General features: G+C 42.5%; 1 protein-coding gene across 2 annotated transcripts in view; it reads left to right on the forward strand.

The window, feature by feature from the left end:
* The window catches only part of LOC111862369 (protein Lilipod), a 52,663-nt gene that overhangs the window by 13,871 nt on the left and 13,969 nt on the right, over nt 1–24,823 (forward strand). For both annotated transcript variants that reach the window (XM_023847687.2, XM_023847688.2), the window contains 6 exons: nt 17,255–17,379; nt 18,858–18,997; nt 20,370–20,473; nt 21,767–21,893; nt 21,987–22,055; nt 24,455–24,778. In XM_023847687.2, the coding sequence (XP_023703455.1) occupies nt 17,255–17,379; nt 18,858–18,997; nt 20,370–20,473; nt 21,767–21,893; nt 21,987–22,055; nt 24,455–24,778 (889 nt within the window). The remainder of the gene's footprint in view (nt 1–17,254; nt 17,380–18,857; nt 18,998–20,369; nt 20,474–21,766; nt 21,894–21,986; nt 22,056–24,454; nt 24,779–24,823) is intronic.

Raw genomic sequence — 24,823 nt, forward strand, 5'->3', positions numbered from 1 at the left:
GTGACATTGTGTTTTTAAATGTTAAGTTTTAGACTGGGTTCAGTGTGGCAGCAACGTTAAGAGTATACACCTGATGATGGCCGATAGAGGCCGAAACATGTAGTGTAGAAAGAACAAGATCAAAGACATATAAATATATATTGTTTGCACTTAGGACGGAGTTTGTATCATTTATCGTGTAGAGTGCAACAGGATGCTTAAATATAATATTATAATTAGAATGATCACGTCAAGGCGGATGAGGTGGGCAGGACATGTAGCACAAATGGGGACAAAGAAAAATGCATACAGGATATTGGTGGGAAAGCCAGGAAGAAAGAGACCGCTTTCTAAGACATGTACTGTGTTCGCGCGCTCGGAAGCCGGGATCGTGGGCTCGAATCCCACACAAGGCATGGATGTTCGGTGTTTGTATGCGTTTATTCTGTGTTTATGTTGTCCTGTGTTTAGGTGCAGGCCTTGCGACTAGCTGATCACCCATCCAAGGATTCCTACCGCTTGCAAAATGATCATGAAACTGAGAAATCAGCTCTATGCTCTAAAGTGGGAGCGAGATGAGAGAAAGAAATGCACAGTCATTAGGACTCCTTGGACGGGGGATCAGGCCGTCGCAAGGCCGCTACCTACACACATAAACACACACAGACATGCATACCTTGAGTGGGATTCGAACCCACGATCCCTGCGCCCGAGCGAACGAAGACACTTCATGCTATAGACCGCGCGGCCTTCGCTCGCTCGGACGCTGGGATCGTGGGTTCTAATCCCACTCAAGGTATGCATGTCTGTGTGTGTATACTTTTATTCTGTGTTTGTGTTGAACTGTGTGTAGGTAACGGCCTTGAAATGGGCTGATCACTCGCCCAAGGAGTCCTACCGCCTGTGAAAATGATTACAGAAGTGAATAAGAGGCCAAGACTTTAACTTGCCCGTAGTAAGCCTGTCTCTTTTACCTGCTTTGTGCTCAGTTATCAGTGTCTTAATTGCTGTTGACTGCCGAACGTAGCAGTCGAGTGGTTAGGGTAGCCTTCCTGCCTGCATAGTTGAAAACACCGTCTGAAGACTAAGTGTGCCCAGCCCTTTCGTTGTTTTCCTTATTCCTTCCAGAGGCCGCGCCATAGCTCAAGCGGCTAGTCGCTGGCTTCCCACCCCGGCGGCCCGGGTTCCATCCCGCGTCTGGTCAAGTGGGATTTGTGGTGGACAAAGTGGCTCTGGGACAGGTTTTCTCCGAGAACTTCGGTTTCCCCTGCTAATCTTCATTCCACCAATTGCTCCACAATCACCTCACCTATCATCTGGGGCTGGTACAATAGGCCAGCAGTGGCCGCAATACAAGGGACTTAGTCCCACCCCCACTAGCAATAAAAGAAATAGTCTTTTTAGGTAAATTTCAGCATAATACCTCAAATTGGGCCTGGCAGGTTCGTTGCACACCCTTCCCGTTCATTATTCTCTGCTAATCCTATCATTTTATGCTATACAGGGTGTCCCAGGAAGAAAGGTTAATGTTCTTGTAGGTCACAGTATCGGTCATTCTAAGCAAAAAAAAAGTGTATATGTACACGTGTTCTATTCCGAAAGATTTCTGATATACAGCTGTTTCACTGTACAGTTCCAAAATTGTTAGTAAGAAAGAGATATTAATGACGATATTTATTGTTCAAGTGACAAAGTTAGGTACAGGTGCTAGGTACAGTGTACCTAGTATAATACATTTTAAAAATGCCACCGTCAACATCAGTGCACTTTGCAACTCGTGGGGACAGCATGCAGCATATCAGTACATTCGGAATTTGTGAAGATATGGAGCATGTTTCATAACACTCCTACAATGTCAGTATCAACAGTCACAACGGCCAACTGACGCTTCATACCAGTTCGCATGCGGGAAGAAAAGACAATCCTGGGCGCCAAATCCAAATTACTATACAGTGAAACAGCTCTATCTCGGAAACCGTTCGGAATAGGACACATGTACATATACACTTTTTGCTTAGAATGACCGATACTGTGACCTCACAGAAAACTGACCTTTCCTCCTAGGACAGTGTATAGTTTGAGTCATGAAGTGAACTGTAAATAAATAAATAAATAAATAAATAAATAAATAAATAAATAATAATATTGAGTACTACCTTATGGAAAAGAATCGGCTGCAAAGTCTGTATAGAGACTGCCGAGGGGTCGGACTTTGAATTCCGGCAAGGGCAAGATTTTTCTACTCCACGTCATTCAGACCGGTTCTGGGGCCCACCTAGCCTGCTGTCCAATGGATACTAGAGGCTCTTTCCCCAGGGATAAAGCGCCCGGGACGTAAAACTGATCAGTCACCTCCAATTAATGCCGAGGTAAAAAAATACGTGGATCTGTACATCCACTCCCCCATACACATTTATGGCTTAGTCCTTAATTATTTAAGCACAGGGACAATTTTGCCTTTATATATCTCATGGAATGCAATTCCCTGTAATCCAGTAGCAGTTTACCGACGTTTCAGGCTGGGGGCCACACGAGCACACGAAGTACGTCCGTTGCAACGAACGTACTTTATGACGGACGTTGCTAAGGACACCACACAGTTGCAGAATGCGGTGCGTAGCTTTTGCCTGCAGTGAAGCCAGAAGAAAGCATAGCATTCGCCTCTCTTGTTTATTTCTACAACGGACGTCACGACGTTCGTTATAACGGACGCATTTTGTGCGCTCCTGTGGCCCCAGCCTTAGAGGAACATACCGTCTCTGTGTTCAGTGTTGAACCCAGCGTCAAGGCCTAAAAGACACCGCTGTTGGAATCTGAAATCTCGCACGAAATTATTTATGGCGAATTCATATATGATACTTTGTTGTACGTATTGCATATAGACCATAAATCTAAGTCAACCCTTCAGGCATGTTTAAACCGTGGAAATAAATAAATCACCTGCCCTACGGTTTCATTAAATTGTTGTGTTTTCGCACAAACGAGCGAATAAAGTAACAGTGTCTGGCATTGAACGACGCACCAAACGGATATCAGCAATTTATCAAATTTTTCGGACATATTTGAAATGCAAGAGGCGTTAAGTGTATAGGCATAAATAAAAAGAAATATGACATATTAATGTTTGTTTAAATCAGCCATTGCATGTGCCAATGTGAAGACTTCAGGGAATGAGGTTTGTTTGTCGATTGCTTTGTCATGATATCGTATAGGTAAATAATGAAGAGAGAGATTACGTATTTTGCCTTTTGTTTGTGAGTGCCATACAAATATATACGTCATTGTCTGTTCTTCGCAACTGAAATCACATCTGTCATTCAGTACTGCTACTTTATTTCAAGGCGTACATGAATATCCTCACCGATTGTGTCCCCACATTGTCTTGGTGGTGGGGTTTACGTGCTCCTGAGACCCTGAGAGCTATGCCGGCGGTAGCGTAGCTACTGGTAGGCGAAAGGGAAGGAAATAATATGTGTATATACAGTGAAATCTGTGATCGAAAAAAATCGACGAATAATAACGCTCTAGATTTGTATTTTGGAGGTACTTTGTTCGAATCTCGGCCGAAACACCGGCTCTTGTGATTGAAGTTTGTGGTTTCCCTTGTGTCTCCTTTCCCCACAAATCCCAGGAGAGTACCTCCATTAGTACGTGAGGACGTCCTTTCAAATCATTTCCAGTTCATCCTGCCTTTCGTAGCTATGTAGTTTGTTATATGGAAGGCGTCGTGAAATAACTGACCAGAAATAAACTGTGAAGTTGGCCACCTCGGTAATAGACCACCTATCATAATTAGAGGCTTATTTTGCGGAACTGGCAAAATCTTATCTGTATACTGGCCATATGACTCATGTCTTGTCCATTTTCTTGCATTTCTTGCTGTGGATTTGTGCAAAAATAACATTTAGATGTTGGCCGCACAGAAAAAACACTGATATTTTGTTTCACTCGCGCACAAATTGAATTCTGTCCACTGACCTGGCCCGTGTGACAGAACTTACCCTGTAAACATCTTGTTTCCTCTCTCGTGGCGGGGGAGGGCTCTCGGTAGCAAACGAGACATTAAATGTTGTATAGAAGGGAAAATGGACCGCCTCTGTGGTCTAGTGGTCAGAGTTCCTGGCTACAGATCCAGAGGTTCTGAGAAGTAGTGGATCTGGAACGGGGTCCACTCAGCCTCGTGAGGATAATTGAGGAACTATTTCAAGGAAATAGCGGCTGCGGTCTAGAAAACCGAAATAAACGGCCGTGGGGATTCATTGCGCTAACCACGCGACACCATCTATCCGCCAAAGTTGTCACTAACTTCGCCGACAAGCGGCGGTCGCTCGGTCGGTATAGTTCGCTTGCGGACTAAAACCACGGAGTTTTTTTTTATAAAGGTAAAAATAAGATTATCGCTGTGCTTAAGCATCACGCCATTAAGATGTGTGGGGGGAGTGGAGGTGAATGGTCACCTTGACGCCCCGGCCGCTTTGCTTCCGGGGAAAGAGTCCCCCGTGCCCAGTGGATAGGAGGCTTAGTGGTGTCCACACGCAGTCTGGACTCTGTGGAGTAGAGAAAAATCTCTTGCCCCTGCCAGGAGTCGAACCCTTGCCGTTCAGCCCATACCCCGTCGCAATACCGACTGACCTGCCCCGGCTTCTGATTAATTTTGTTCACTATTGTTGAGCAGTGTACCATAGGCCTATTGCATTTTTTTTACTTTGATAATTATAATCTATAAAGGTAAAGCTATCCCTGTAACAGACCGTGGAGACCTGTAGGGTTGTGAGACATCGAGGCTCCCACATTTTCTAGACAGTCGGCTCACAGATGGCCGTAAGGTTGTTAGCCTTACGCGCCAGCCACCTTTTACTCCCCAGAAAGATTCCCGGTGCTCATTTCTGTTAGAGGCTGAGTCGACCTCAGGGTCATATTGCGGCTGGAAGGATTATGCCAATTGAGAAAATCCACCTCATTGGGACTCGAACCCGCAACCTTCCGGCTTGTAGCACATTGTCTCAACAAACTACGCTACCGCGTATCCGAATTAAAATCTGTAAGTAAAAATAGTTCTTACTCATTTCAGCATGGTGGAAAAAGTAGCAATAGCATAAAATATGATAAATTTTACACGTTTTATATAAATTGGCCAGGATAGAATGGGACCATAGGTGATGAAGCCAGTTAGGTTTCACTGTATAGCTCTCTACGTACCCTCTCCGATCTCTTGAGTGTGGCGCATAACCACAGGAATCCGATGAATACAGGAAACTGCAACCTACAGCTCACGGGCAGTTTGCTGTCCGTGAATCCTGTTTTTGGTCGTTGAACTGTAATGGGTTTGTTTTAAAGTTAGGCTCTTGTCATTTGTTTTCCCTGCTGTTTTACTTTTCTGAATAGCGTTCTGTCACTCGTTTGTTTTGCTAATGTAAATGTTATAGGATTCTCACTCTAGCTTTTCGGAATAGAAGTTTAGGTCAGCGATTTCCATGTGCATTTGCACACCTGACCGTCAAGAAAGCAAGTGGTGATACACTGCTCTTTGAATGTACATATGTTCGTGACAGTTACTGAAACTTAGCATTCCGAATTGAAAACGATCAGATTTTCGGATGAATGTATTTTTTTATTATTATTATTATTATTATTATTATTATTATTATTATTATTATTATTATTATTATTATTATTATTATTATTATTATTATTATTATTATTATTATTATTATTATTATTATTATTATTATTATTATTATTATTATTATTATTATTATTTTGACTGCAAATGGGTTTTTACCCAATGACAATGGTGATACAATAAGATACAACACACAAAATAACCCGCCACGCTCGAACAGAGTACAAAACAAAAGACTCCGTGGCTTGAGTCCGCAAGCTATACCAACCGAGTGACCGCCGGCTGTCGACGAAATTAGTGCCAACTTTAGCGGATAGAGGGTGTCGCGTGATCAGCGCAACGAATGCCCACGGCCGTTAATTTCGGTTTTCTAGACCGGAGCCGCTATTTCCTTAAAATAGCTCCTCGGTTATCCTCACGAGGCTGAGTGGACCCCGTTCCAGACCCACTACTTCTCAGAAATTCTGGTAGCGCCGGGAATCGAACCGGACCTCTAGATCTGTAGCCAGGAACTCTGATCACTAGACCACAGAGGCGGTCAAGCACACGAAACTACACGATGAACAAAAGTACACAACAGTAAGGGTAACCTGATCGAGGACAAGTAATGCCAAATAACTCTTGCTTGGTGACTGGTTTGAAACTGTTCTGTCTACTGTTGAGTTCAGTTAACTGTTAACTTCAATTCAATTAAATAAAACTGCGTTGAAAATAATATATACCTGGACACAGAAGAGATTACTCGCCTTCACTGTGGGTTCTTGGTGTTTCCTAAAGGACATATATACTCTGGAAAGTTCTGACTTCTAGTATATAACGCCGTGTACGAGTAGTCTGATGAAAGACTCTTGTTCAAGTGACTAGACCGCCGTTGTAGCAGGAGCTACTGAAGATAGGGCATGATCTGCTGTACTGAGCCTGGACTGACACAGGCCTGGATTAGTTAATAACAGGAAACTTGTAAATAATTGTACATACTGACAATTGACTTAATTCTGCAGACTGATAAATGACAGACCCGTCCTCTTGTCAGAGAGGGTACCCCAAATGGACAGGACAGAAACTTCCAAACAAGAAATATCTGGTCAAGACAGACTGACCGACCGCAAGTCGCAATGTGACTTTGACTTGAAAGAGCTCTCTGCTTGTTACCTGCTTCATGAGGGCTTTTGTATGGCTTATTCTTGACCCTGAAGATGTAAGCGATATGTTCCACCGAAAAGTCTGTTGACTTTCAACAGACCAAACGGTATAAGATAGAACTTTTCTCTCTGCTCGCCTGGGCACTAATGGACGTTGCAATAGGAGGACAAACGCCCAAATACCTCTCGACCTAGGAACGTAGGAGCTTAGCGAAGTAACTTGCACGACGTGGAAGTATTTACGTGCACTGCCACATGCTTCAAACAGCTTTACTCACGGGAAAACTATGTGTGGGTTGTGCTAATGTAGCCCGTTATTGTTTTCAGTGTGAAATGAACGTCACAGACAGTACTGACACTTGTTTATGTAGATGTTACTACCGGTTTTAACCTTAACTGACGGAACGGGTTGGCATGCGGTAGCGCTCCAAACTCGGAATTCTGGAGGTGTTGTGTTCGAATCTACGCCGGGGTCACCGTCCGTCCGGAAAATTCCGCGGTATTTGAGTAAGGCACGACAATTTCGTTCTAGTTCATCTTTCGTATGAAGACCAGTTTACCTATGGGACTAATTTATCTGTTTGAAGATGGCTGATCACAGTGGCCGCACGGTCTAAAGGCGCGTCCACATTACTCGTGCTCGTCGGGAGACTCGTCTGGCTTTTACTTGTGCTCGTAAATCTTCGTCCACACTACTTCAGTTGCTCGCCAGGCTTCGGAGCGTGAGAATCCGTATATTTACTCGTAGTGTGTATAGGCTGTAGTCGTATTTTAATTTATTGGCTATAGTTTTTAAATTAAAAATTAAAAATTTGCTTGTCTCGTGACTTGTCATATCGTCCACGTTACTCGCGAGCACAGCGAGACACACGAGCACGAGTAATATGGACGCGCCTTAAGGCATGAACCATCTTCGCGTGCTCGAACACTGGGATCGTGGTTTCTAAACCAACTCAAGGCATGGATGTCTGTCTGCGTTTATTCTGTGTTTGTGATGTTGTGACGGGCTGATCCCCCTTCATAGGAGTCCTACCGACTGTGTATAGATTAATAAACTGAAAAAGTGGCCACGTTCCATAGGGCTGTAGAGTCATAGAGAGAGAGACTGCAATCTCCCGTTGTACTGACCCTACAACAGTTTAGTCTATTCATTATTCATCAGTTGCTGACGTCAATGCAACGTATCTTCAGGTTTCTGTTGATCTTGCAGTATATGCATACACAATTGTCACTGCTGAACATTCAGTCAAGACAAACGTCCTCAGGTGAGGGGTGTGGGGGAGACACCTACTCTTTTGGGTCCCTTAAAAAGAGCTAAACTCAATCACTGGACAATCCCTGTCAGATTCACTACAGCTATTTAATTACCTGAGACCATAATTCGGCGGGAGATCAATCAATCAATCTCCGTGGCCTGTAGTCCGCAAGGGAACTATACCGACCGAGCGAGCGACCGCCGCTTGTCGGCGAAGTTAGTGCCAACTTTTGCGGATAGAGGGTGTCACGTGGTCAGCGCAACGGATCCCCACGGCCATTAATCTCGGTTTTCAAGACCGAATTCGGCGGGAGATAACAAGAAAATATGCAATACAGATTATGATAATGCACACACGTGCGTGGAATTGGGACAGAAAAGGAGGTAGAGGGCGGAAATAGATCAAGTTTTCGAAACGTTTTGTTTTTTCTAGTTTCTAGAATACCGGACGATGGATAAAGTCTGAAAACACGGTAATTCTGAGTGTTATACACCACTGTCGGGCTGTTCATAGTTCAGCACTCGTCATAAACCTTTATTTATGTACACTTGATTGCTCGCGACATACAGAGTGTTTCAGACTTCAGGGCATAACAGCAGGAGGTGATTTCCTACGTCTTTGTGATCAAAAAAGTTCATATAGACATGTGTCCGATTTTGGACGGTTACGGGGTTATGACCGTTTTAAACTCAGAATATAAGGTAACGATTACTGACAATAAACGGAACACAATAATAAACCAGCATAATACATGATACTTTTAAAGTATGAATGTAAAGTTAACTTCGTGAAATTACCTTTAATTTGAATTTATTGGTGCTTAAAACTGATTTTCGAAAATGCCACCGCCGGCCGCAACACAGGCTGCCGCTCGGTTGTGAACCGCGCCGGACATACCAATCCACCCTGCCTTAGGTACCTCTCACGTGTCGAGATAATGAGAACGCTCTATCTGTAGCTGGCTAAAAATAGCAACCCGCCAGCTGACAGACGCGGTTCACACGAGGGCGTGTACGGGAATGAAAAAACGGTCATAAGTCCGTAACCGTCCAAAATCGGACACATGTTTATGTGAACTTTTTTGATCACAAAGACCTAGGAAATCACCTCCTGAAGTTATGACCTAAAGTCGTGAAACACTCTGTATATAATAGGCGTTTTTTATTAAATGATCGTTAGTTTGTATTGTATTTTGTTTTTGTCGTCTGCATATGTATAAAAATTTCATCTTCGTGTAACTGTTGGCCTGTTTGTTAGCAGCCGATGGCATCTTCTGAGAATATGTACGTCAGCTGACCTCAGGCCATGACCCACGTGACCCACGTGTGCGATTCATCCCGCGAGGCCGCCACGTAACGTGACTTACATTGTAGCTGAGGCTTCTAAGATTAAAGTGTCGTTTTGTCCATACCTGACGGAAAATAAGTTTGTTTGTTTCAAGATTATTTGAAGTCGTACTGCACAAAGGAATTCTAAAGTCGCGCGAAGCATGTTGTATACGTCGATAGATAATGTATGTATGTTACCGTCATCGTGTCTAATTCTGTTATTTCACGGAATATTATATTTTAGGCATTAACAAAACGTAGTTAACATGCTGTCACTTGATATAGTGACCTTAGACGGGGGTTGGATCGGTAATTGCAGTTATCGAACTCTACCACATCCGTGACTATAAGTAATTATAACCGTTTTACTAATTCACACACTTCACAGTTCACTAGAGCACACATTAGAGCACCCAGAGAAAACACCATCCCTCTGTTGCTGTTTACGGGCCGTTTTCTAGTTGTTTATGTCGTCGCTGTTGCCTAGCAACAGTTCTACGTGCCTCAGTATGTAAAAGTAAAGCCGTCTCTATGACAGGCCGTGGAGGCCCATAAGGTTGTGAGATATCGAGCCTGCCACATTTTCTAGACAGTCGCCTGACAGATGGCGATGAGGTTATCAATCTTACGCGCCGGCCGCCTTTTACTCCCCGTCCCAAGAAGATTCGTGGAACTAATTTGTGTACTAGGCTGAATTGACCCCAGCGCCTTAGTGCGATTGGAAGGATTAGGTGAATTTAAAAAAATCCAAAGACCTCATCAGGAATCGAACTCGCGACCTTCCGGCTTGTAGCGTAGTGCTTCGACCGACTACGCTAGAGCATGTCCCCCACGATTTTATTTGAAACACCTAAATAAATAAACAGNTGAGGTTATCGATCTTACGCGCCGGCCGCCTTTTACCCCCCGTCCCAGGAAGATTCGAGGAACTAATTTGTGTACTAGGCTGAGTTGACCCCAGCGCCTTAGTGCGGTTGGAAGGATTAGGTGAATTTAAAAAATCCAAAGACCTCATCAGGAATCGAACTCGCTACCTTCCGGCTTGTAGCGTAGTGCCTCGACCCACTACGCTACCGCATGTCCCCCACGATTTTATTTGAAACACCTAAATAAATAAACAGGACGATGGACAATGTCCAGGAAGTCAATAATTGTGTATCGTAGTCAGAGAACTTTAGATCTTAATCTAAGTCCTGGTTTGTTCGCTGCGTATTTAGCGGCGAGTTGCGAATTTCGTAGGTGCGCTGTGGACTGTTCGACGACACTTTCAGTATCGAGACTGTAGCGTCATCTGTGAATGAACCTTAGAGAAAGAATGCATTTTTCTTACGATCACTGGCTTCTGTGACATGACGCCGAGTGGTATTGTGGATATCTTTACGGCGTCATATCCCAGAAGACTATTATTTTATTATTCACTGCTCTCAGAAACTCGCATTTCATATTCTTAAAGAAACCTGTGGTTCCGGCCAGTTATGCGCATGCCTCAAATGCAAACCAAGTACTTAGAGTTGATGGGGCAATGGAATTAGCAGTTGGCAGCGGAATTCGATGTTCTGCATTGTCTTCTGCCAAGTTACAGAAAAAAAACAATCTTATAATACGAGGTGGTATCGAAAAGTTCCCGGACTGTTATAATTGTAACTGTCTGGGTGAAAGAAGATGAGAGGGGATACCAAGGTCACACTTCCGAAAGCCTATGCATCAGTCTGCCACGTGACACCGCGCTGTGAACACGCATTGTTTTTACACGGGTGCTTTTCCAACTTCATGTTTCATTTTGACTGCGATTGATGGTGAAATCGAGCAACGTGTCTGCATCAAGTTTGCGTGAAGCTCGGTAAATTCGCTACCGAAACCCTTGAAATGCTTCGTGAGGCTTTTGGAGAATATTCTTTATGTCCGACAGCGGTTTTTGAATGGCATTCACGTTCTAAGGCCGGTCAGTTGGAGATGACGAAAGTTAAGGGCGACCAAGCACCAGCAAAACGACAGAAAATATTGAAATATTCGAGAACTCATCCACGAAGACCATCGCAGAACAATCCATGAGCTCGCAGACACCGTTGGGATAAGTTATGGAGTTTTCCAGGAGATCTTAACAGAAAATGTGAACATGTGCCACATTGCTCCTTCATCACGACAACGTGCCCGCCCACACGTCCCTGAAAATCACAGAGTTTGTGACTAACAAGACATGGTTATCGTTCCCCATCCTCCCTACTCGCTGGACTTAGTCCCCTCTCATTTCGCTTTGATTTCCAAATTGAAAATGAAACTGAAGGGACGACGTTTTGAAATATGTCGGACATCCAAAGGGAACCGCAAGCGGCACTCGACAGCATTAAGGAAAATTACTTCCACGGTGCTTTTAAAGCGTGGAAAAAACTCTGGGGGTCGCTGTATACGTTCCCAAGGAAACTATTTCAAAGGAGATGGCAGCCAAAATTGAGTAATTTATTTTTTACCTAGTCAGGGAACTTTCCGATACACCTCATGTGGTATCTGTTTATTTTAATGTCTAGCGTATAGAGAAATACATGTATACATCAGGAAAGTACTTTTCTTTTCATTCATACAGAAATTTGGAGAATTGCGAACTTTTCGCAAGTCCTTCTCCAGATCCATTTGTTTCCAGTATATAACCCAACGCACTACCCCATCCTTTCCATCGACGTGTAGAGACCGTAACGATTCTGACTTGTATTCGGGTGTTGTACGGTTCGAATCTCGGCCCCATCACCGATATTCTGATGACGAGCGATGAGTACACAAAATTATAATGTAATAAATTTGACCTTCGTTAATGTCCTTATTCCTCTTTACTGGGTCTTGGGCTCTTCAGCCCCCATGCCCAACCCCCAATCTAGAGGGCTAGGGCCTACACTTCTGGTCCCTACCCTTTGACCTGTCTGGCATGGGTGGTTATACCAGGAGGTTACGCCCCCGCCAGCGTAGCTCTCCAGTCATTGTGACGCGTAGGCCTCCTCTATACGAAAAGGCGGTAGTCCTCGAGGATGAATTTCTTTATTACTATGCAATATTTGCCATAACTAGTTTCCTAAAGCGCGGCCGGCGCGTAAGGCTGACAACCTTAACGCAATTTTTTAGCCGATTGTCTGGATAATGTGGGAGCCTGAACGTCTCACAGCCCTGTGGGCCTTCACGTCCTGTTACAGGGATAACTTTACGTTTTAACTAGTTTCCTATAGGTTTCTACTTGCTTTTGTGTATGGGAACTTCCATGTTGGAATATAGATAGCAGTGCATTGGGACAAGTAGACTCGTTACGTCATGGGGTGGAGCCATATGGGGAGATCACAGCTGCGTTTTCTTCTTTCACTCACGCTAAACATTGAACCCCCTTCTTGAGAAGTCACCCGTTATAATGTAACGTCTAACTTTTGCATTTCTTTTGTGGTACCAGCGAAGGGGAGCTTTTGAGGTCTCTGTACCCTTGTTCCACAACGGTAGTGGAGCTCATGGCTCACTCACAGAAACCAGTATACACCCTCCTGTCCCTTTTTTTTGTTTATGGAACCCCCCCCCCCACACACACACACACACACCGGCTTGAAGTCACCCACTGTACCCACGCGGTCATGTCAGGTACTGGAGTGTAAACGAAACCGATAAAACTGTATTTTTTTGTTTCACTCTTCTGCAAGTATAATTAGAATTATGAAATCAATGGGTATGGGATGGGCAGGGCATGTAGCACGAATGGGCGAAAAGGATTGTATATAGGATATTGATGGGAAAGCCAGAAGGAAAGAGAGCACTGGGAAGACCAAGACATAGGTGGGTGGATAGTATTAAAATTGATCTTAGAGAAGTGGGATCGACTGGATTGATCTGGCTCATAGACTAGTGGAAGACTATTGTGGACACGATAACGAACAGTAAGGTTCTGCTCCAGCCGGAAATCGCCTCCCGATTCTCCGTTATTTTAGCCCGTAGTGTGGCCACTATACCGACTGAGCTGTCCCCGCTATGTTATTACACAAATGTGGTATGAGATGACAGGGAACTGAAGTGTGGAAGATCTGGGAGTGTAAAACAAACAAACTCTGTGGCTTGTAGTCCGTAAGCGAACTATACCGACCGAGCGACCGCCGCTTGTCGGCGAAGTTAGTGCCAACTTTAGCGGGTAGAGGGTGTCGCGTGGTCAGTGCAACGGATCCCCACGGCCGTTAATCTCGGTTTCTCTAGACCGGAGCCGCTATTTCCTTCAAATAGCTCCTCAGTTATCCTCACAGGGCTGAGTGGACCCCGTTCCAGACCCACTACTTCTCAGAAAATCTGGGACCTCTGGATCCGTAGCCAGGAACTCTGGCCATTAGACCACAGAGGCGGTCAGTGTAAGGCCTGTGTAAGAGCCGCGGTAACGTTAACGAGTGTTCCTTTCGTTCGTGCCCGTTCCCTCTGCCTGCCGTATATTAACCACTCATAGCCCTTGTCAGGCTTTAAGAAAGGCGGAATTGTCTGGGGATCAAGATTAAGATTACGAAAGTGTGTTGATGTAATCCCAAAAATAGACGAATGGGGGAGGGGGGCTTCTAAACGCCTGTGTACTGGTTATACCCGAAACTATTTCAAGAACTATTTACATAGGCTTCGAGGGGGCGGGAAGGTCTAAAAATAATCTTAGAGTGGGAGAACAATGCTGAGCGATCCTCCTGTAAAATGCGGTAGAGGAGAAAGTGGACAGTTACGCCCTCAAATTGCTTTACGTGGCATTTGTTTTCGTGTTATTTAGATGGTAACTTTGTTAACGCATTGAGAGATAAATATGAAATGTAGTAAATCGAACGTGAAGACAAAGATGCTACGAATTTACCTACAGCAGTCCATTAATTCCATGAACTGTTTGAAGGAAGATCTGGCACGTTTCATTCTGGAGGTGTAACAGAATATAATATTTATTCGTGGCCTGCGGCCTTAATTAATTCATGATTATATTGAGTTGCAACAGTTTGTTGTTAGGCTAATGAAAGCAGATGAGTGAGATTTTTAAAAAAATGGGACGTTTTCTTACAAGTCTAGGCATTATGTAAGCAGTGAGTTATGATAGAACTTAAGGTGAAGGTAAGGCCGCGCCTTAGCTCAAGCGGTTAGTCGCTGGCTTTCCACCGCGGCGGCTTGGATTCGATCCCGGGTCTGATCAAGTGGGATTTGAGGTGGACAAAGTGGCGCTGGGGCAGGTTTTCTCCGAGTACTTCGGTTTCCCCTGCCAGTCTTCATTCCACCAATTGCTCCACAATCACCATCACGTATCATCTGGGGCTGTTACAATAGGCCAGAAGTGGCCGCAGTACAAGGGACTTAGTCCCACCCCACTAGCAATAAAAGAAAATGTAGAGCTATACCTGTAACAGGCCCTGAAAGCTAGTAGGGTTGTGAGACGTCGAGGCTCCCACATTTTCTTTCAGTAATCAGTACGACGGCCCTGGGGTCGTCTTAGCCTCTTAATAGAAATGAGTGGCAGGAATCTTCCTGGGGTGTAAAGGGCGGCCTGCGCTTAAGGCTGACAAACTTACCGCCATCTGTGAGCCGATTTTCTAGAGAAAATGTGGGAGCCTTGACGTCTCACAACCCTCTGGGCCTTCACGGACCCTTACAGGGATAGCTTTTATTGGTAATGCTTAATGTTGTGTACTGCCAGAAAAAAGAAACGTAGTTGTACTTTGCGGCCTGCCATTTTGTGGACTTATCACTGCAGAGCAAGCTTGGCCCTGCCTATCTCGTTATGTGCATGTGTTTAGAGTTGTTCTGATAAGTTTATCAGTTACTGACGTTTTTCTGGTTTCAGGTTCTAGCCTAATTAGTATTCCTTTGGTTTGATATTGGGGGTTTTCAGTGTGTGTCAGCCTCATGAAGATAATTGGGGAGCTGTTTCAGGGAAATAGCGGCTCCGGTCTAGAAAACCGAAATTAATGGCCGTGGGGAACCACGCGACACCCTCTGTCCGCTAAAGTTCGCACTAACTTCGCCTACAAGCGTCTTTCGCTAGGTCGGTATAGTTCGCTTGCGGACTAAAACCACAGGGTTTCTTTTTGTTTGTTGTCGTTGTGTGTAGGTTGACATGCCCATTTAAGGTTACTTTCTGGGAGCTTTGGATATGAATACTAAGCTGAGGAAAATCTTGATTGATTTGGGATAATTAAAATTGAATGCTAAAAGACAGAAAACCTCACATTAAGGAACATAAGTATGGGTCCCTCTGTATCTGGTATATTTTTCAGTGCAATGTGTTTTTTTAACTGGTGTGTGTTCATGGCCTTAATTTTATTATTTTGAAAACTTCATATTTTTATATTTTGTACCAACTGACTCCTGACTATAAGTCTCTCTGCTAGACCTACCAGTTTGGTGATATCTGTAACCGTACGTCCCTCGCCAAAATTATTTAATTAAGGGTATGACGAATTTATGCATTGTTTCACGCCCTGGGAGACGCTCCTCCGGCGAGATATCATCCCGGGACCGTCTAGTTGTAATTCAGCTATTGTCTTCCTTAGGCTTAGGGGTGTCGCTATTGTCCCTAAGGTCGCCAGTTTGCACCTAGAGTCATAAACCCATGAATTGACATTGTGCGAGACCGGCCAGGAGGGGTCTTGGGTTCACTGCTCGTGTGCTTTGAAGACCTAAAAAGGTTTATGATGGGCATCTCGAAAACTACGAATGTAGGACAGATGTCGGGTTGGACCCTTCGCTTCCTGTTGTTATTTTTCTTGTTTTTTTTTATGTCCACTGGGGGACTTGTATAGAGTGGTTCATCGGTTATTGGGGGCGGGGGAGAAGGTTGTTGAAATGTAGGCAGAGAACAGAGAAGTGCGCAGTAGGGGTAGCGAGTAGGATGGACGGAGCGGCTAGCTCGGAGGACAATGTAAAGATTGATCTTTGTATGAAATTTGAAATTAAGACTGCAATACACGGTGTGTTCTGGAGACCCCGGATTCTTGTACCCCGAAGTGTGTACCACTCCCATATCCAAAGCACCCTATCCGAGAGATTAAGAACTCAAGCTCGAGCGACTGTCGTGGCAGATGTACGTCGGCGCGCGGCTACATATCAGTGTCTTCTGAAGCCCTGAGGTAGCACTAAAATGCCTGATGTATAGTTTTAATACAGATGGAATATACCATTTCCTAAGAAATTTGTTTTAATGTATGACAGAAACTCCGTCCTAAGTGCAACAATTTATTGTAGTTCTTTTGTCTTCTTTTTTTCTATACTACATGTTTCGGCCGTAAATGGACGGCCATCATCAGGTGTATACTCTCACGTAGCTGTTACAGCAGTAACAATAGCAGTAGCAGTGTAACAGCTACGTGAGAGTATACACCTGATAATGGCCGTCCATTTACGGCCGAAACATGTAGTATAGAAGAAAAGAAGACAAAAGAACTACAATAAATTGTTGCACTTAGGACGGAGTTTCTGTCATACATTGTGTAGAGTGGTAGCATAGCTGGTTGAGGCACTATGCTACAAGCTAGAAGGCTATGGGTTTGATTCCCGATGAGATCATTGGATTGACCTAATCCTTCCAGCTGCACTATGACCCTGGGGTAAACTCAGCCACTAACAGAAATGAATACCAGGAATCTTTCTGGGGCGTAAAGGGCGGCCAGCGCATAAGGCTGATGACCTCACCACCATCTGTGAGCCAATTGTCTAGATAATGTGGGACCCTCAATGTCTCACAACCCTATGAGCCTCCATGGCCTGTTACAGGGATAGGTTTGCCTTTTTTTCAGTTCAGATGTACCCCCCCCCCAAATCTCCTTCTCCTCCCAGACTTAAGACCCTGTGATGTGTCTGATACAATCATATTGAAGTTTTGGTTGTTGATCTGAAATGTGAAGTGTTGCTCAGAATTGCTGTGTGCTTGCTGCCATGTGTTTTTGTTTTGTTTTATAGATATTCCTCTTGTTGCTGCTGCTTTTGTATGTGTCGAGCTATGCAATCATTAGGAGGTTTAGAAGACAAGACCGAGAAGATTATTTCTCTACAGATGAAGATGAGGTCACAGTTTACAGGATCAGGTAATTGGAATATAGCCTCATCACTCTACAGGGCAAATAGGAAACGGTGCTTTAGTATAAAATGCTTACAGTAGCATGATGAAAATAAATGCCCCCCCCCATATAACTTGAGGATTTGATTATTTGAAGTCTCTGAAGTAAGGCCATGTACAAAGAATTGGAAATTGAGAGATGACTTGCTTGATTTGAAATGACATCTGAGTAATCATGCCATAAATATGTCTATTAATGACTGAGCTAGAAAATGACTGAATAAGCTTATTTCACATTTAATCACCCAGAATTAGCTACTTATCTATCTGCCTGTGTGTCTGTCAGTCACTCAGTCTTTGCAGCATTGCTTAAAATAGAGGTTATGTTTAACTAGCAAATATCAAAATGGAACCCATCTCTCACCTTTTATTGTACAACTTCAGTACCAAACGTTATTGGAGTAGTCTTGTAGGTGAGAAGTACACAGTATACACAGCCTACCCATTATAAATCATTTGATTCACTTTATGCAAAAATTCATAAAAATGTATAACATTTAACTATAATATTTTAAGTAAGAATGTCACGTATTTATTGGCACCTTTTGTTGACAGTTACAAAAGCTGTGAAACATGTTTCAGAGGAAAACTAAATTGTACACAGCATACTCTGGCCATGGAAAGAAGTTCCAGAAATAGTGGGGATGGTGGAATTCAATGCCTCCCAATTTCTACCAGCAATTGTCTGTATCAACTGGTCCAAAGTGCTTGTCCATAACAAAGGTTATGGTATGGTTGTGACTATCAGTATGTGAACAGAATTGCTGGATGAGGAATAGAAGGACGCATGCTGGAGAGGGAAGCTTTACGGCTTAAGGGAGACCTGGAGGTGGTCACTGTATGGTTCCTCTTTCTTCGGCCTCTGTATATGTACCATTCATTCTGTGAGACAATAAAAAATAACCACAAAACTTCATGACTTTTACTGTAAACTACTTTTATATACTTACTTACTTACTTACTTACTTACTGTTCATGGAGCTGAGCCCTTCTTGAGGAGCTGCCAGTTCTGCAGCTATTCAAGAACTTCCTAGCGTTTTATGGAACCCTAAGGTTCATTACCGTGTTCACAAGAGCCCTCCACTGGTCCCTATCCTGGGTCAGATCAATCGAATCCATACCATCCCATACTATCTCTCTAAGATCCATTTTAATATTGTCCACCCACCTACACCTTGGTCTTCCCAGTGGTCTCTTTCCTTCTGGCTTTCCCACCAATATCCTGTATGCATTCCTCTTCTCCCCCATACGTGCTACTCATTATGCAGTTTTCTCCAACCTCCTGTCACTTTATTTCTCTTTAGTCCAGATATTCTCCTCAACACAGTCAGTCTATGTTGCTCCCTTGATGTCAAAGACCAAGTTTCACACACATACAGAAAACTGTTTGTATATAAAGCCATTAAATCAAATTTTCAAGCTTTCTATCTGAATTATTTGTTTCAGTCTGTGGCTTTGTACATTCTCACTGGCCGTGTCAGTGGGTTCTGCACTGCTGCTCCCTATCTCCATATTGAGCAATGAGATCCTTCTCTACTACCCCAACAGCTACTATGTGAAATGGCTCAACAGTTCACTCATACAAGGTACAGTTTCTTTGTGAGACACTCTAGTTGCAGAGCGCCATTATTAACGTCTAACATTACTGTCCATCATAAAGATATGTACTGGTGATGTTTTGGGTATGTGGTAGAGTAGTTGGTTGAGTCACTATGCTACAAGCTGGAAGGTTGTGGGATCGAATCCTGATGAGGTGGATTTATCAATTGACAATCCTTCCAGCAGCACTATGACCCTGGGGTCGACTCAGCCTCTAACAGAAAGGAGTACTGGGAATATCCTTGGGGGTAAAGGGTGCCTGGTGCATAAAGCTGACAGCCTTACCGCCATCTGTGAGCTGATTGTCTAGAAAATGTGGGAGCCTCAATGTCTCACAACCCTATAGGCCTCCACGGCCTGTTAGAGGGATACCTTTACTTTACTTTTGTTTACTTTTACTGGTGATGTTACTTATAAACATTTGATTCCCTTATCTCTGTATGGGGAGCCATGGTGTCTCAGTAGGTATGGCTTTGCAGTTACAGGCTAAACAACCAAAGAACCAAAGCTTAATTACCATCAGGATGGGAGATTTTTCTCTTCTCCACAGCATCAATATTATTTGTGGTGCCTAGCCCACCTCCTATCCATGAACAGCAGGAGCTGTTTCCTTGGATGTAAAGTGATCGTGACACGGAGCTGACTGTTCATCCTCATCTGTTGCTGAGGTTAAGAATGCATGGAATTAGCTGTTCCTCTAGTGTCTGTAAGCCCTCATAACATGGTGCCTAGTTAAGCACACAGACAACATTTTATCTGTGTGGAGTAAAGTGTCTGAAAGCAGAGAGCAGGAGTTATTTATATAAATTGTTTCATACATTTGTAATATGTCTTCATGTTGTGATAAAGGTAAAATATAAAGCTATCCTTGTAACAGGCTGTAGAGGCTTGTAGGGTTGTGAGACATCAAGTCTCCCACATTTTTTAGACAGTCAACTCACAGATGGCGGTGATGTTGCAGTCTTACGCGCCGGCCACACCTTTACCTCCAGGAAGATTCCTAGTACTCATTTCTGTTAGAGGCTGAGTCAATCCCTGGGCCATAGTGCAGCTGGAACGATTAGGTCAATTGAAAACTCTAATGACCTCATCTGGAATCGAACCTGTGAGCTTCGACTCGTAGCTTAGTGCCTCAACCAGCTTCACTACCATGGGCCCCCTCGTCATGGTGTGGATATTTCGTATGTTTTAATAGAGGAATTTGTTAATTCTTTTCTTTTTCTTAGTCCTTGAATTATTATTTACAATTGTGTTTCCTTTGAATAAAATAAATGTAGTGTGGAAATGATTATAATATTCTGTATTCCAGTGAACAGTAAGAATTGTTCCCTAACTTACAGAGTTGTATGCTGTTTCTAGGTCTGTGGAATCACGTGTTTCTCTTCTCCAATCTCTCTCTTTTCGTCCTGCTGCCGTTTGCTTACCTTTTCACAGAATCTGAAGGTTTCACAGGCTATCGCAAGGTGAGAAATATTACAGTTGCAACATGTAAACTATTTTGATCCCTTATTCTGCATGTAATTTCCAAAAATGTTTATAAGTTCTCTTCATTCGTTTTAAAATGAATGACAGAAAGTGAAGTGACAGAAATGTTGATATTTTGTCCTTTTCACTTTCTGTATTTCTTAGCTCAGGATTTGTTCTTTTTTTCAGTTACCTGAATGTCAGGCGCTGTTTCCTTGTGTTTTAACACCATCCTCACTGAGTTTCAGTTAGGCTGTTACAATTATACAATGAAGTCCTTCGTAATTTCTTGGTTTACATGTTCTGCATTTAAATACAGATATTTCCCCATTTCTGAAAAAATCTTACTACTGTCATCTCATTATCTTCAGCATGTCAAGAAAGCAGAACTCCTTTTGTATTTCTTATCCCACAAGATCTGCATCTTGTGGAGTAGTCTGTTTCAGACGTGGGAATTTTTGGCATTCATAAAATTGAATTTCATTACATTGACTGCTTTACTGTGTACATGTACGGATATAAGAGCAGTGAATTAAATAGTTTTGCACCTTTATATGAGGTCCAATGGTTCTGCTCAGTAAAGAATTTCTTGGGCTGCTGCTGCTGGAGTCACTGCTCTGTTGACTGCAAATGAACATGCAGATCATTTGAGCAACCCACTTGTATTGATATTCTAACCTAAAATTACATTTACTCAGTCCTTTAATTGATTATGTTTAGATATCTCATTCATTGTTTCTATCTTTGAGTGTTTCAGATGAGATATCTTGCTTGAGTATCTTTGAGTGTTTCAGATGAGATATCTTGCTTGAGTATCTGAGATTTTTGCTGAATGATAAAGTTTTTGAAGGTCTAATATTAAAATCTTAAAGGATACGGAATGTTATGCTTGCTTTGTTTCTTGCATTGATGTCATGAAGTGGAAGAACTATGTGAAAACTAGCAGAAATCACATTTTCATACTTCTTCCAATCACAAGGAAAAAACAGCCAAATTTCTATTGGAAAATAGCAGAATGGCTAAGTGTGTGTTGTGTGATGAAGCATCGTTAGTTAGAGTGATGGGAAGACTTCTTTTCAGATTGAATGTTGTCATGGCAGTGACTGTGAAGATTGCTATCTTGTATGATGTAATGCCGTGTTCTCTGATAAAGAATTTCTTCCAAAATTTGAGAACATACTGCCACTGTCTTCAGCAGTTCAGCCGTCCGTAATGTCACTAATTTTACGAGACAGCACTGTTGCCCATCCCAGAAGACAGTAATCATGAAAATTTTCTGCATTACTTTTCAGGGTTTGATGGCACGAGTGTATGAAACATTCGTAGTTCTGTGCCTTCTGGCAGTCGTGTTACTCGGAATGACATATGTGATGTCTGCCCTTATTGACAAGGAACAGTCGAACATATACAGGTTGCTCAGTAAGTTGTCTAATGCCTTCAGTGTAGTGGTGATTTTGCTTTGCTTTTAATTCCAATGTGTGTTTTCTGCAATTTGTATGTTTTATGTTGCAGACTTGTGGAGTTACTATTTACCCTTCCTGTATTCATGCATCTCATTTATTGGTGTTCTTATGCTGTTATGTAAGTAACATGAGATTGTACCATAATTTTAAATGTATGAATATGTTGAGTATTAAGAGGACGTATAAAATCATATAATGGGAAATTTGAGTGATTATTTTCCTAGTATTTTATTGTCAAATCAGAGGGCTTGTAACTCACTGAACAGGGCAGATGAGACCAAAAAAGATGTTCAGAAATGATCACCTAGGAGTCTTGGATGTATATGGTACGTTGGTATTAAACCTTTCTGTACTGTGGACCTGTGTATATGTTCTGTGATATGTTAGATTAGGTTAGGTTATGGATATATATATATATATTCTTTGACACTTCTTTTTAAAATTAGCCAAACTAGCTTGGCATAGAAATGGTTAAAATGGGTTATACTTCATCTGTTCCGTGAACCCGAATACATTTTACCTTGTGTTGGTGCCCTTATGGAAGGAAAGTCCTATATATGCATGTTTAGATTTCTCACTGGTATATGAATACCAGGAGTATGTTAAAATAGAATCCAGTAATTTTATAATAGATACATAACAGTCTTTGTTGAATTGAATGTTACTCTCTGATGATGAATCAACATTTTTCCAGAGTAGATGGATACATAGTATGATGATATGAATTGCCTTAAGATAGGATTCATTATTGACCTTTTGTGATGACAGTGATGAATGTTCATGTTCGTTAACAGTAGACGGTTTATTGAATAGTTGAGTTGTATTGGTTATCTAATGAATGCTCTGTAGTAAGAAGTTACTTACTTGTGATTGAGGCCATGGCATGGCTCATGCGGTTAGTCACTGGCTTTGTGCCCCTGAGATCCGTGTTTGATCCCAGGTCATGTTATGTGGGATTTGTGGTGGACAGATTAGCACTGGGGACAGATTTTCTTCGAGTACTTTGCAAATTCTCACTCTGTCAACTGCTTCACTTTTAATAATCATCTTATCATCTGATGCTTACGTGCTTGACCAATTTAGTGAACTTAAAAAAGAAATTATGATTTCAGATAGGTAAATTCACATTAATCCTATCCACATTTCAATACAGATTGTTAATTGTTGTCACTTTTAAAGGAATTTGGATTTGAAATATCATTATCAACTCCAAAAGCAGGCAATTGGTTACGTCTTCCCAAATCCTTTAGGTCAAATACATACACAAATAACCAATTAACACCATGGAGTTGAAGTCTTCCTTTTGAAGCTGCTAGTCACTCAGCTACTGTAGAATTTCCCAACATTTCATGGAACCTGGGGGTTACCATTTTCACAGTAGCCCTCTGCTGCTCCTATGCAATCTAAAGTTAAGATTGATTCAAAAGTATACATATTAAGATACATGTGATTTATAATGGAATTCTATTCACTCATTGAAGCCAAAAATTTATCTGAGTAAAAAGTAAGCTATCCCTATAAGAGGCTGTGGAGGCCTGTAAGGTTATCAGCAGGGCCCGGATTTTGATGACATGTCATCCTATGCAATGCTCTTAAAAATATAAATCTCGGATATGAGCTGCTGGTTACAGAAATGTAAATTTTATAGGTAATTTTTTGACATTTTTAGGTTTAAGGTCTTTTTTTCCATTTTGGGAGTAATTTTTTGGTAAATTTTTGGACATTTAAGGATATTTCTTGTCATTTTTGGCCATTTTAGGGAATTTTTCTTCATATGTTTTCTGAAATGTGAATAACATGGAAGCGAAGTGTTCTTTCTGCTCTCCTTTAGGTCATTTTTCTGGATTTTTCGGTCACTTTTTTAATATTTTCAGGTCATCAAAATCCGGGCCCTGCATATTACATTTTTGAGTCATATTTTAGGTCATTTTTCTGGATTTTTTTGGTCATTTTTTAAATATTTTCAGGTCATCAAAATCTGGGCTAATAGGGTTATCAGACATTGAGGCTTCCACATTTTCTAGAAAGTCAGCTCACAGATGGCAGTGAGGTTGTCAGCTCTACACAACATCTACCCTTAACCCCCAGGAAGATTTGTAATGCCCATTTACAGTAGATGCTGAGTCGACCCCAGGGCCATAATACGGCTGGAAGAATTAGGTCAACTGAAAAATCCGTTGACCTCATCAGAAATCAAACATGCAACGTTCCAGCTAGTGCCTCAACCAGCTATGCTACCACATGCCCCTAAAGTCTATTGGAGTTATGTTTAAAAATTCAGTCCCTACCTGACAGAGGATGCTACATTTTCAATATAAAGACAAGTGTTTTTAGTGAAATAATCACTGCTTATCTGCGACTGATATGAAATGCATGCACCCTGTTAACAAATTGCTAATCTTCTTTGTGTTAAAGTAAAGTTAAAATCTCTGTACTTTAGAGGGTTGACTGTCAGAAATCATGTTGTACTACTAGCGATCACACTTGTATTTGTAACCATTATTTTGTGTTTTTCAGTGTGTACACCTTTGGGGTTTGTGCGTTTGTTTGGTGTGGTTGGACAGTTTCTAGTGAAGCCTCAGTTTCTTCGTGACCTAAACGAAGAGTTCCTTGTCGCTCGACTAGAGGAAGATTGTGTAAGGAGACGACTCTCTCAGGCAAGAGCTACCAGCAAGTCATACGTGTCGCCTGCACCCATGTGTCGTCTTCCTATTCACCCAGGCTGTGAAGATGATGTTATGGAGAACCCTTCCAATGGCCTTATGACGCTCCAAAATGGAGCTCTTCAGTCTGGTCTTGGGGAAAGACTCAGTGAAATCCAGTCAAGGAGGAAAGTTCTAGGTACTTCTGATGTGGAGTTCGCTTTGGAGAGGCTTATATTGATCT

The sequence above is a fragment of the Cryptotermes secundus genome, unplaced genomic scaffold (genome assembly GCF_002891405.2).
Source record: "Cryptotermes secundus unplaced genomic scaffold, Csec_1.0 scaffold550, whole genome shotgun sequence".
NCBI lineage: Eukaryota > Metazoa > Arthropoda > Insecta > Blattodea > Kalotermitidae > Cryptotermes > Cryptotermes secundus.